Source organism: Vipera berus, assembly GCF_964194415.1.
Source record: "Vipera berus genome assembly, chromosome: 1".
In the NCBI taxonomy this organism is placed as follows: domain Eukaryota; kingdom Metazoa; phylum Chordata; class Lepidosauria; order Squamata; family Viperidae; genus Vipera; species Vipera berus.
In genome coordinates, this window is record NC_138202.1 from 38,225,910 (window position 1) to 38,239,461 (window position 13,552).

The 13,552-nt window shown below is 39.9% G+C and overlaps 1 protein-coding gene across 5 annotated transcripts in view; it reads left to right on the forward strand.

The window, feature by feature from the left end:
* The first annotated feature begins 518 nt into the window (after positions 1-518).
* Positions 519-13,552, forward strand: part of BCL11B (BCL11 transcription factor B) — a 156,321-nt gene continuing 143,287 nt past the window's right edge. For all 5 annotated transcript variants that reach the window (XM_081314653.1, XM_081314650.1, XM_081314652.1 and 2 more), the window contains exon 1: positions 519-1,650. In XM_081314653.1, the coding sequence (XP_081170779.1) occupies positions 1,593-1,650 (58 nt within the window). In that variant the 5' untranslated portion in view covers positions 519-1,592. The remainder of the gene's footprint in view (positions 1,651-13,552) is intronic.

The window sequence follows — 13,552 nt, forward strand, 5'->3', positions numbered from 1 at the left end:
AGGGAGCGTGTAGTTGAAAAGGGGGAAGTGAATGAATCTCTTTGAGGCCAAGATCCAGCCGCCTGGAAGCTCTCCGAGCAGGTGGATCGAGCAAGGACAGGATGGATTTCGCGGACCTTGGGCTCTCGCTGCAAGCCTCATTCCGGCTGGTTCTCCGGGTTGAGCCGATCGCAGCCACCTCCAACTCTTTCCTTCCCCTTTGCTTTTCCGGAGCCAGCCTGCTTGGCTCGACTAACCCCTTTACCTACACCCTGCTTCCCCTGGGAGACGGCCGTCCCATTTGGGCCTCCTGCCAGCGGGCGGCGGCGGCGGCGGCGAGGATGGCCCGGGTCCTTGTCACCTCCTCCCTTTCCCTAAGACCTGCGAGACCTTTGCTGCTTCTTTTTCGCAACCGGAGCGGGCACGCTTTGGGTAAAAAAAGATCTCTCTTCCCGTCTTCTGGATTGCTCCCCCTTTTTTATTCCCCCCCCCCTGAATCTCGTTTTGGCTGTGGCTCTGCGGAAGGCAACCTTGGCTAAGCAATCGGAGCCGTGCGTGTGCTGGGAGTGTGTTCGAGGGTGGTTTTCCCCCCCCCCCTCTTGTTCTCTTGCAGGGTACAATGTTAAAAAGCCACCGCTAGTCGCCCCCAGTGCTCCTACTCTCTAGGTCTTTTTTGTCTCTAGTGCAGATTAAACGTCACGTCCGCACTTGAACTTGAATTTTATCCCATTGTACGGAGGCAGACCCAGCCATAGAGAGATTGAGCGCTCCCAGGGAACCAGGACTCCGCCATCTTCACATTGCAATATATCTCCTAGTAATAGCCAGCACTCAACCCAGAAGCACTGGGGGGCTTCCTTCCTATCAAGACCTTGTGCCAAGCGAGGGGCGGGGGGGGAAGCACTGGTAAAAGTAGTGCGAGCAAAGCAAAGCAAAAAAAGAAAAAAGAAAAAAAAAACCAACCTCAAATAGTAGCACTTGAACTGGCAAAGAGGAGGCACAGTTTGGGCTATCCCTTTAAAAAAAGCAAAGCAAAAAAGAATTCTAATTAACTCAGCAAGGGTATTTTTGGTTGCATTTTTCTCCGCGTGTGGGCAAATACCAATTTTTCTACTTTTTTTGTGCGAGCGTGTATGCATTTAATTCAATTTTCATTTCTTTTTCCTTTTTGTCTTTTTTTTTAAAAGAAAACCGTCCTGATGGAAGAAGTGCACTTTGCTTTTTTTTTCCCCCCCTTCTTTTTCTTCTAACCACTCTGGAAAAATAAATGTCAACGCTTGGTGAAGTTCAAGAAAAGATCTGGAAGCTGTGGAAAAGGAAAACAAAAACCAAACCCCAAAAGACAGTTGTCTTATGAAAATAAAATCTTAAGCCTCCCCCACTTCATTTATGATGTTTGTTTAATTGGACGAAGAACCTCATCCTGAGAACGTCAAGGGGGGAAAGCGCTTCTCTCTCTCTCTCTCTCTCGAGTTCTTTATTTTTCTTTTTAAAAGAAGAAATCCGTCAAGAAGAGCATAGAAGAAGAGGAGAAGACGACCGCTCCCCCCCTCCTCCGCTCCCCCCTACCTAAGTCCAGCTCTCCGGGCGATGACCGTGTAAATGCCAGGGCAATGTCCCGTCGCAAGCAGGGGAACCCGCAGCACTTATCACAAAGGGAAATTATCACGCGTAAGTTATGCCTCGCGAGCAGCCGACTCGGAAAGCGGAATGTCTGTCGGGAGAAGCGAGGGGGGGGGGAAGGCTCGAATCTGGATGCGATTTGGGCGCCTTACGCGAAACTGGACGGAGGATTTCAGTGGTGCCGGAGGGAGAAAGCGAGGGGGGCTTGGAGAGTTAGGGAAGAGGGAAGGAGACTCTGGCCGCGGCGGGGATGCCTGGCAGCTAGGGGGACGTATGTGTGCTGGGGGTGGGGGTGGGCTGAACGAAGCGAAAGAGGTATGTATGCCGGGAGCCGAGCGAGGAGGGAGAGAAAGTTTGAGGGGAATTTGTAGGCAGCCGGGAAGAAGCAAGAAGGAAGAAGGCCAAGGAGCCGGCCGAAAGGGGGAAGCGAACTGGGGATGGCAGGGAAGCAGTGAGGGGTGAACTGCCGGAGCTTGAAAGGAGAGGCGAGGCGGCTCCAAAGTTGGCCGCGAGTGGAAGGCAGCGGCTGCATGCAGGGGAAGGGGGAAGGTGGCTGGAGCGCGGCAGGGAGATCCGTAATGAGAACCACATGGAGGGAACGCTTGGGCCGGGGATGAAGCGGCGAGGCCGGCGTGGGGAGCTGGGAGAGGGGGAGGCGGAGGAGGAGCGTGGCAGGCGAGGTGGGGGGGAGATCCAGTGATTGGGGCTGCTTCGCCCCCCCCCATTAGGGAAGCCCCGCTCGGTAATGGAGATAGGAACCGGACTTGTGGTGGGGAGGGATGGCGGCGACGGACAGGTAGTCGGGCGGGCTCGGAGCCTTTGGAGCGACTTCTCCCTCGACGAGGTCCGGCAGCCTGGCGCAAAGCGTAGGGTGGTTTTGCATACGATGGGCGTGTGGCGAGAGCCCAGGCGAAGACCGGGACGGGGGGGTGGGTGAGAAAGCAGATGTATGTGTGCGAGGGGGGAGTGTGGGAATTTTTTGGTGGGACCTCACAAAGTAATGGCAGCACCATTTTGCAAAATGCAGCGCGCGCTAGCAGCAAGCCAGCGAAGTCCTGTGAAAAGCGCGCCACTTTCTAATCCTGCAAGAGCAAGGTGCTGCTGAGATCGTAACGTGGCCCAAAATAGTTCAAGCAGATGGGGGTGGCCAAGGGATGTAGAATGAGGTACTCCACACGTCGGAAGCGAGGGGGGGGGGGAAATCCAGGACTTGGTTGTCTGGAGTCGTGGGGGGTCTGGATCTAAGGGGTCAGTGTGCCTCGGTTTCAGCTTCTTGTTGCAAAACCTATGGGACTGTTAAATAAAAAAAAAAGACAACAGCAACCAGCCTTTTATTTTGCATTTCTTCTTATCTTTCTTCGCTGTCCCGAATACTTTGAAATGCAATAGACACCAAATACTGTTGCAAGTGCCTTGAGGATTTGCAAAGCAGCATTGTTTTTTTCCCTGCTTTCTCTCTCGGCATTTTTTTTTTAAAAACACAACAATAGCTAGGTACAACATAAAAGTAACTGGCCAAGAAACAGATAGACCTAGAGTAGTATTCCGGGACGGGGGAGGGAAAAAAAAAATAAGATATTGCAGAGAAGAAAAATGAGCGAAATCAGAACCAAGAGAAATGCAAGCAGACGCTGCAAGGAACAGCTCCTTTGCACGCCCGGGCTGCCGCGAGAGCTGCCGCTGCTTCTGGGAGCTGGGCGAAGCAACGGAAGGAGGCGCGCGTCTGGGCGAGACCCGGAGAGAGGGCTGAGTGGAAGAGATTGTTGGGGGGGTGGGGGGTGGGAAGCCAGGAAAGAATACAATATGTATGTTAGATTTCTCCAAATATTAAATGAACATAAATGCACACACGGCCCTGTGTCTCCCCTCCCCCCCCCGAGAGTCTAGGACTAGCAGCCATCTGCCAGCAGCATTTGGTGACAGCGGTGGCTCTTGGTCTTTCCTTTGTTACAGCTGATAAAATTGTTATTTGTGAGAATACATGGGAATTATATGGACTGGAGAACGAAGGCTCTCGACCCGGGATGGCGTTTGGCTCGTGAAGGTTGTTTTTCTTCGCCCCCTCCCCCAACTACTTCATTTTTTTTCTCCTTCCCCCTCTCCCTCATTCTTGCATACCCCCCCCACTTTTTACTACTCAGCTGCAGCACCGAGGAAGATACGTTTGGTAGCCGCGTTTAAATTGATTTTGAGCGGGGAATGGATGGCTGGTTTTAAAGTGGATTTAAAACCCAAACTCAGGCAAAACCTGTCATACCTTTTGAGCAAACTATTTTTCCCCCCGAAGAAAAACCCTAGCCAGTTTGTGAAATACCCAAAGGGAAGGAAGAGGACTCTTGTCCCCCTCCCGTCCCCCCCCCCAAATTATTCCAAGGAAGTCTTCTGTTTTCTGAAGGGCTGGCAGGTGGACTTTCATTTTTGATAGTGAAGAAGGTGGGGGGGGGAGAGAAAAGCATCACAGATGTTGGCACTAGGAGAAGTAACAGACACTGCACACATTTTGGGAAATTTGAATCTGGCTTGATTTGGGAAATTCACTTTCTCTATTGTGAGAACCAACCCTCATTAGTTGGGAGGTTGATACTAAGGTTTGCTGGAAAGATTTCCCCCAAATGTCTCTGTACTTGTGGCTTAAGGTTTACAGTGATGCTAAAAAGTCTTCAGGTACTCATGTTTTTTTCCTCAGGTCTCCCATTCCACTTTTCAGGTGGAAAGACTTAACAAGGGTCCTGAGATAGGGCTTCTTGAAGTAGGCTGCAGAAAGCAAAATCAGGGAGATAATCTTTTGTCATGGACACAAATGGAGGATGCTAATGTGTGTGTTTGGATATGTGAGTAGACATGGGGAAGAAAGACAAAAATACTAAGAAAATGTCACTGTTTCAACTGTCAGAACAGAGAGAGAGAGAGAGAGAGAGACAGAGACAGAGAGACAGAGAGAGAGAGAGAGAGAGAGAGATTCACCAAGATCTGGTTGGACCAATTTTCAGGAAGGTATTAATGCATTTTTGAAGAGTAGTCTGATTTAAAAAAACAACAACAAATGTCATGAAGTTGGATGGGAAGCACAAACAAGGACCAAATAAGTAAACCAATTCATATAAAATTCCCCCTTCTCCACCTGTATTTTTTCCCTCAGTGAATATGAGGTGTTCTGAAAACTGCAAGTATGTGAAAGAGGAAGGGTCAACCAGCTTCTTTTCAAGGTGGATGGCTCTGTTAGACAGGCATTTCTCTCCCCCCCCTTTCATTGGAGTGCTTTAGATTTTAGTTTCTGGATGCTGAAATAAAGATTCTTACCTTGAATGGTGAGCAGGCAGAAAGGAAAATATGGTCTGAGAGAAAAAATATTTACAAACTGATCCGATAAGCACCACTGAGTTCAGTGGTTCTTAGTCTCAGGTAAGTATGTATAGGCTTTGCAATCTTAAGGGAACAATCCAAATACTGTTCAGGTTAGTGGAGGGTTTTGTTGCTATCTTTCAGTGACAGCACTCTGACTTCGTTGTTATGGAATTTTTAATTTATTTGTTTAGATAAATTTCTCTGATTTCACTGAATTCCTTCTTGATAAATGAATCTCACCTAATCTGCCAGTGAAAGATTAATGAGTTGATGGAGGAAAAACTGGTTGTTTTCTATTGAAGGATTAGTGGGAAAATAAAACAAATTGCATTTAATTTAGAAAATTAAAATAGATCTTGAGGAAAATGCAGACAAATGTGTTAAGATTTTTCTGTACTATATAGTAATGTTGGATGTTTAGTTTATAGTTTAGTTTATAGTTTAATTGCTAAAACAAGATTTGAACAGCACTACTACAGCTTTAAAATGAACTCATAAGTTAGAATGCAATCAAAGAACCAACCATCAAAATAATTCTCATTGTAATATAGAGCTGAATCTCCCTTAAGGCAATCTTTTCAGGGTGGTGGTGTTGGATTGATAATAGAATCACACCCTTGCTTTGCAAAAATAAATTTTGTCAGATTTCTAGAATTCTTCTATTCAACAAGTGGTTTGCTGGTCTTCCTTTTTGGACCATGCTAATTTGAAGAATGTCACCGTGGTCCCAGTAAAAACAAAATATTTTAAAGTTTGTTTTCTGTTTTTATCTTTACTGAAAGGAATACTCTCATTCAGAAGCAATTGAGAAAACTAACAGACATCCAACTTAAGAGATTGATTAAACTCAGGAATTAGCTAGAAATAAATTTGTAGAAATGGTTTCAATTTCTGTATATCTGAGGCTGTGACTTGTGTATGCAGCAGGTATTATACGCTGAATTTTATTGCTTCTTCCATTGTCCACATCTACCCTGAATTGTACTTCATGAGTTCTACAGGATGTATTTTAGTTAAAATTGCAGACTGTAAGATATTCTATGAGACATATTTTGGCTTTAAAACTCTATTTCCCCTTTCTGTCTTGATTTTCAGACATTGCCTAGCATTCACTTTGCCATCTTTAGATGGCCTTTGAATGATTTAGTTTGTTTAGGAGGAATAAACACACTGAGGAATAAGGAACAGTTTTGCTTTTTGTTGATAGGCAAATATAGGGATTAATTTGTTAGGCTTATTTAAGCATTTAGTAAGAATGGAGATACACATGCACAAGTAGATGGTTCATTGAAAGCCAGGTTATTGTGTGTCTCTTCTAGTTACATGGATGTGTGAGTTGAAGAAAGGCTGTTCAAAAAATGAAATTTGGCCAGGTAATTTTTTTCATGTCATTGGCTCTAGTTGGTACATTCACCCTCCCTTATTAGAATGAAGTGGGTTTGAAGTTTGTTCCATTAGTTTAACTCAACACATACAAGGCTTTTATTTTCCGTTTTCTATTGAGATTGCTCTGCACTCTCTTGTTTGTTGTTACAAAATACTCTCCAAAATAAACTTCCTCGTTTTTTCAGTTGAAGTCACATTGGTGGTGATCAGTAGCTTGCTTTGACAGCTAGGAGGCGCTCATAGCCTGTCTGATAGAGATTTTGAGTTTCCCAGCATCTGTGAAGGCAAGGCAATAGGAATCAGGTTTCCATCCTTGCCTACAAAATGTTTTAGGTGTAAAGTTGTGGTATTGATTTTCATGCCGAGATCTGTATAGTACAAGATGAGAGAGATTGCAAGTTAGATAAATCTATTTTCTAAGGAAATTATGACTGATTAAATAACTCTGGCAAGATGGATGTTTTTTAATTAAAATTAGCTTTTAAAAGTGTTTTTTTCTGTTAGTTGCTTGTCATTACTTTCTCAGTTCCAAGTTGCTTGATTAACTAAAAGCAAAGAATAAGTCATTCACAGATTTAGCGTATGTGCTGGTATATATACTGCTCAAAAAAAATAAAGGGAACACAAGATAAGACATCCTACTATTAAATACAGTACATTGTGTTGTTTAAGTGTTCCCTTTATTTTTTTTGAGCAGTATATTTATGCACAGCGAACAATTTGCCTTTTGTACACATTTTACTTGTGCATAGAACAGGATTATTTTTAAAGAATAAAAAAGATCAGTGAGATTAAATTGTTAAGAATTACAGAGAGTGTATATGTCAATATGTACACATTTTCTTTGTAAAATCATAGATGCACATTGTGAGCAACATAAATACCCTGGGCAAACTAAAAACTTAAAAGCTGTATGTTTAATGGTGGGGGAAGGGAATTGTATATCAACTCAGATTTCGGTTCAGTTTTGAGCAGATGTTCATGTCTATCACTTCATTAGAACAATAGTAAACAAACATATATATGTATGTATGTATGTATATATATAAAGGTGAAGGTGAAGGTTTAAGGTAACCAGATCTTACAAGGACTTCACTAGTCCGTGGTATACTTGTTCATAATTGATAACTGCATACTGTTGCATTCATCTGGCACATACATTTTATTCTAGTTACTTTAGAGAAACCATAGTTATCAAATGTACTTAAATATTCAGTGTAGTTTTATAGCGGTAAAACCTTTCAGAAACATCTTAATTATCATGACTCTGAATGTTATGGAGTCATGCAAGATTATTTTCATTGCTTTACCTTTGTTAGAATAATATGGACATCGAGGTTTTACTTGAAAAAACAGAGATTAACATAAACAGCATAAAAAGTTACTTTGACAGCATGTGATTATATGTGCTTGTGATTTACGAGATTCCCCTGACCAGCTTTGTAGGAATCTTTTGAATCCTATTTTGCTGAAATGTATATCATATGAGTTATAAAAAGAGAACCCAGAGATCCAGCTAAACCAGAAGAAAGGTTTTGTAGAAGAAATTTGTCAGGATCAGGTTTTGTTAACTCTTCTGCAAATTTTTCTCTCATGTCAGGGCACAAATCTGTGGGTAGATATTCTCCATTGATGGTGTAAAGGCCCTATTTGAACTTTCAAAGTCAGACAAAAGAGTAGATCTGTCATTTACTATATATGAGAACCTTTCATTCTCAGCTAGACAGGGCCTGCAATTTATCTGATCATTTCTTCACTTCATTTAGTGTTCCCATCCAGTTTCTTGGAAGCATAGAGACAGCAGGCATCTTATTGGACTAATTTGGAAATGAAGTGATGATAAAGTGTCTTCCCTGCCTAACATCCACTCACACCACTAGAATACATGTAGGCTCTAGAAAGCTTCAATTTTTGTCCCTAACAGCTTGCTTCAATCTTTGGATTTTAAAAACTTTTCACAGTAATAAAAGCATCACCAATAATATTCCACGCTTGTGAAAATACTTGTTATGCCCAGCCTGTACTTTTATTTTGTTTCTGAATATTATTCTTGCCTGCTTTTTTATGTGTATTACTCAAATTTAGTTGAAGTTAAAAACAGCGGATAAGATTAAGAGCATCTGATTTAAGAAAATCATACAGATGCATTTTTACTAAGAAGGTCTCACTATATTGGTGAGACCTTAAAACTAAGTTTTCATTAGATTATATCTTGAGGCTTTATTTGGGCTTGTGTGATTTAAGGATGCCGGAGAAATCATCCCCAAAGCAGTTCTAATCTAGACAGATAAAGAGGTAGGACACAATACATTTGCATTTGTTTCGTTTCAATTAATTTCAGAGATTTTATGTTGGAAAATTATTTGGTTATATAATCTTGAAAAGCATTGTTTGGTTTGTCCAAGACTTTAGTGCATTTAGCACAGTTCACAAGAAGTGGGTATATTGTTATGAATATAACTGCATGACGATCTAGGGGAAATGTGTTTAAACAGACTGGGCATTACTGATATGTAAAGAAATCTAGCAGCTATTAAGAGGATACACTTCTCTTGTTTCTGCTTAATTGGTGTTATAAAATACCATTCTCAGAAGCATTTGCATTTGTTCTGTTCTTCCACTTTATTTTGAAAAAGTACCCTTTCAGTCAACTAAGTTTCAACTGTATATTGGGGATTTTGAATTTTTTTTTGTTGTTCTGTAAGAACATACATTCAAAAATATAAAAATAGAATTGAAAACAGATAAAAGGAAGAAGATACATTTCTTGCAGCATAGACATATACTGGGGAAGGATAATCAGTGGTCACGGGCATAATGCAGGAATATAATTTTCTGGCAAAAGAGGTATTTGGGAGGTTCATTAATGGTATGACATTCATAAGAAATGGCTTGAAGGTTTCTACAAATATATTTAGTTTTCCATTCGCAACATTTTTGAATGCAGAAAATTTCTTGGAAAGATCTAGTGATTGTTTTGTAAGTGCTTAAATGCTTGTTGGGAATAGTGTGAACTCATGTGGTACAGTAAGAATGTATTGTAGGAATGCATGTGATTGCACATAAAGCATCACCTCTACTTCATTTCTTTTAATGCCTCTGGAATAATCTGACAAAATTTGTTGAGTGTTACAACACCCAAAGCCTCTGTGTAACTTGAAAAATAACACGAATAGAATTGGGTGTAAGTAATAACGATGAATTATAATTCTCTTGAAAAAGACCCCTACCTTTTGTGGTGGACATTTGACAAAGATGCCACCTGTTTTCAATCCACTTGGTCTCACTTGTTATCTATATATTGCTATAAATTTATAGTGTAGAAAGTCTGTTCTACTATAGCCAAAAGTACAAAAATTCTTTGGATGGACACTTTCTCTCTCCCCATTCATATATTTGGTTTTAACTAAAGAAATCCATTTACACAGGCACAAAGGAAGCTTTTTATCACAGTCATATCATCTCAGTCCCTGATTTATTTGTAAAGATTTACAGCTTTTATGGTCTGTACAAGGACCTATGTATTTTAGCCTCTCAATTGTAATAAATCTTTTTTTTTCTTCCTTCTGCATCTTGAATAGCTAGTTCATTTAGCAAAATATGCAGATATTCATGTAGGTCTTATTTAAATTCGGGAAGCAGAGTCATTTCTCAAGAAAGAAATAGAGAGAAGCAGACCAGGGTAATACCAAGTGTTCCAGAAGTTGATATAACCTATTGTTCTATACAGTTATAGCCACCACTTTGCAAGTTTTTAAGTGGTCACTATGAGACTTTGATTCTGTAATTTTATTTCTTATACTCCCCATTCCAAATCAAACTTGTGACTGGGTTAACTTCTTCTCTTAAGCCTAAGGGAAGTTCTGCAAAATGTGTTCAGAAAAGGGTTTAGAAACTCATAGCCGTGGGAGTGCCATTTGCATAAATTAATTCCAAATGAGCAATTCCAAGCAGTTTAAGCAATTCTGCTTAAAAAATGCTGGTTCCTCCATAGTAATTGGAAATCATTCACATCTAGAGCTTGATCGGTAGTTTTGCAAAGCAGCCCAGTATAAATATGTGTATGTATGTACCTGTATGTGCCTACCAAGGCAATCTCCTATCTTTGAGTCCTAAAGAGAATCGAACTGCTTCTCCTTGTCATAGTAATAGCGTTAGTGGTCAAGTCTGAAGGACAAGCGGGTTATGGAAATCCTCCCAAAAGCTGCCCTGTGCACGTCATTTTAAAAAGTAGATTTCAGATATTTTGTATTCTCATTTCTACCAGATGTGAATACTTTAAGAAGGTGGAACAGAAACTATTCATGTTATATATTTATACCATTCATATTTGTAAAGCCTGCCAACCAACAAAGATAGGGAAATTACATCTATATGCCTGGCCATATCTACATCTGAAACTTATCTGAATCGAAAGATTGTTGTAGTCCAACTTAATTAACATTGCATGAAATGCTTCTGAGTTGCAATTTTATACTCAGTAGGAATTCACCTTGCTTTGTGGCTCTTGCTTCTGAGCAGAAATATACTTTTAGACCTCTTACAAGTAGATTTATGGGACAATATGAGTTTGCTGACTTGCAAATTGTGGTTGTGATGAGCCATTTTACATCATCAGATTAGTTTTGTTTTATTCACCGTTCATATTGGTCTGCAGGAAACGCCATTTCTCTTTTTTTATGCTGATTTTATATGGAAATCAATATGCAATAATTGGGATGATTAGCAGATAATGTTTTCCATGAATTGAGGATATTTATTTTAGCATCTTCAGAATCTTCACTGAATAATTGATCCAGGTTTTTATGTGCCACTGTATAATTCTAATGGGTGTATAAGCATAGTGGTATGCCTATGCACCCATTAGCAATTTAAATGAGGGTTTATGAGCAGAATCTCAAGATGAAAGCAATTTTCTTGGTGGATGTCTGGGCATAGTTTTCAAATACAAAGCTTCTAATTTTTTCATGTTATCAAAATCCTCAAATTCTGGGTGCTGTGCCTGGGAAAACGCGGGAGTGCTTAGAGTTCCTTTGAGGGGAAAATATGGAGCTTGTTGGATATTCCTCTGAAATTAGGATTTCCCTGTAGAGCTGTGCAGCTGGCAAATGCTGCTTGATTCATCAATACATCATTACAAAGAGCAGCCAGATATAGTTAATCTACAGTCTGCTCATCTGGGTCTGCAGAGATTTACATCGTAACCAACATTATGATACCTATGATGCTTATAGCACCTGCTTAACACCTAAGCAGCACGTAGTATCAGCACCATTTCTATTGGCTTCTGGCTCTGAGAAAGTTGTGATGTTGCACAACTTGATGTTCTTATCGGCAAGCATGGAAGAGAAAGCATTATTATTTGCCATTAATTTTTAAAGAAGAGCAGAATGATGGAATATTTTAAGAATTCCTAAAAATCCATTATTCATATTTTTACTATAAAAAAGTAAGAATTTTTCTTTTCTCCACTATAGGTGATAAGATTAGAAAAAAAGAGTATTAGATATTCAACTATTTCCCCTCTCCTTTAAAAAGTTTATGGTTCTGCAAAAAATAAAGTATTTTGAAACAAATCTGATCTCAAGAGAGCTCTTTGCAAATTACATTTTAAGAATAAAAATATGATCACACAGATGTGAGCACATAGTTACATTGTGAGATAACTGACTGTTGTCTGATGACTGCACAGAGGCAGACTTGGTTTTGTTTTTGCACAATGTGTCAATTGGTACAGGAAGTTATCATCCACCAAAAAGATTCCTTTTGCTGTTTTCATGAAAAGTGTGGAGATCGTAAAAACAGGCAAATAGATTTAGCACACATTTTTACTCATAACAGCAAACAGTGTGGCATGCATATTATGCATGCAGAATTATTAATTTACTCACTGGCTATTCTAATGCATTTAATTCAGCTATAAATCATGAAGAAGAAGAAAAAATCCCCCAGGCACCTTGATTCAAAGTGCACAGCAACCAAAAAGTTTGCATTTGCGTCTGATTGTTTCTTGATTCGTATCTAATACCTTTCTTTTTACAACCCTGTTATATTGCTCCTAAACTTTCCCTTCTGCAAGCAAGAAATCTTATCTATTAATGTGTAGTCCATTGTATCTTCAATTGCCCAACTGTAAATATGTTAACATTACTGAAAGAAAAGGGTTAGTGGAGCTGGTTTGCAAACACCCCCCACCCCATGAAGAATGGAGTAACTATTAAGCCACTTAACTATGCTATGCTTCAGTCAGATGGAATGAAAACCTTTTGATGCTACAATTGTGTTGGAAGAAAACACACACTTTAAAATGGGAAACAGTTAGTTTTGACAGGCTGGGTTACCCAGGTTTAATGAAGACGAGTTCTTTTAATTTAATAGCATCTGGCCTGTTTGATTTTTAAAGATATTTTACATGATTGTTATAATTCTAATACCTTGATTTTTTTTAAAATAATAAATCTCTTAATTATAGAACATTATTATCCTAAGTGTAGATATATAGGGTCTCCAAATTTAATTTACAGAATTAAATTTAAGTTCAATTGATTAGGAACAGAAAACAGGTTTTGAATGTGTGCCTTGGTGGATATATTCAAACAATATGGTTGAAGGTTTGGATTGTTAAACTGTCTTAATTTCTTTTGTGTCTTTGTGTGCGTGGTGTGTGTGTGTGTGTGTGTGTGTGTGTGTGAAGAAGAATCAGTGATTTTGCTCTGTCTTGGTAATGGATTTGTCAGAACCTAATGTTTATTGTCATTTTTGAATTCATAAATGTAGCTTGGAAGAGCTAAGGCAAACATAATCTAAAACTAAAAGGTCTTATGCATTACCATACCAGAGCTTGGATTATTGGCCTTGGCTGATTTTTTCTATAGAAGTTCCATTGAAGTTAATTGTTTTTTTTTAGGAGGGGTGTCTTGTGGATCAAGCCCCTTCTATGCTTAGATGGGTGACTCAGTCTGCATTAACTGCTTTTAGATGAGAACATAAAACTTTGAAACAGAAACAGGTTTACATCTCTATTTCTACACGAACCCATACAGAGCTGTACTGCATTTGCTTTTTGCTTTTTTTAATGAATAAATGGCCAGTTAAAAAAATGTCATCATGTTTTCATTTAATTTATGCATGGAAAAACTTCAAGTTCTCATCAAATTCTTATCACAGATGTTCATATTTTTCTTGACTAATGTGGGTAATGTACATATGCGTATATACT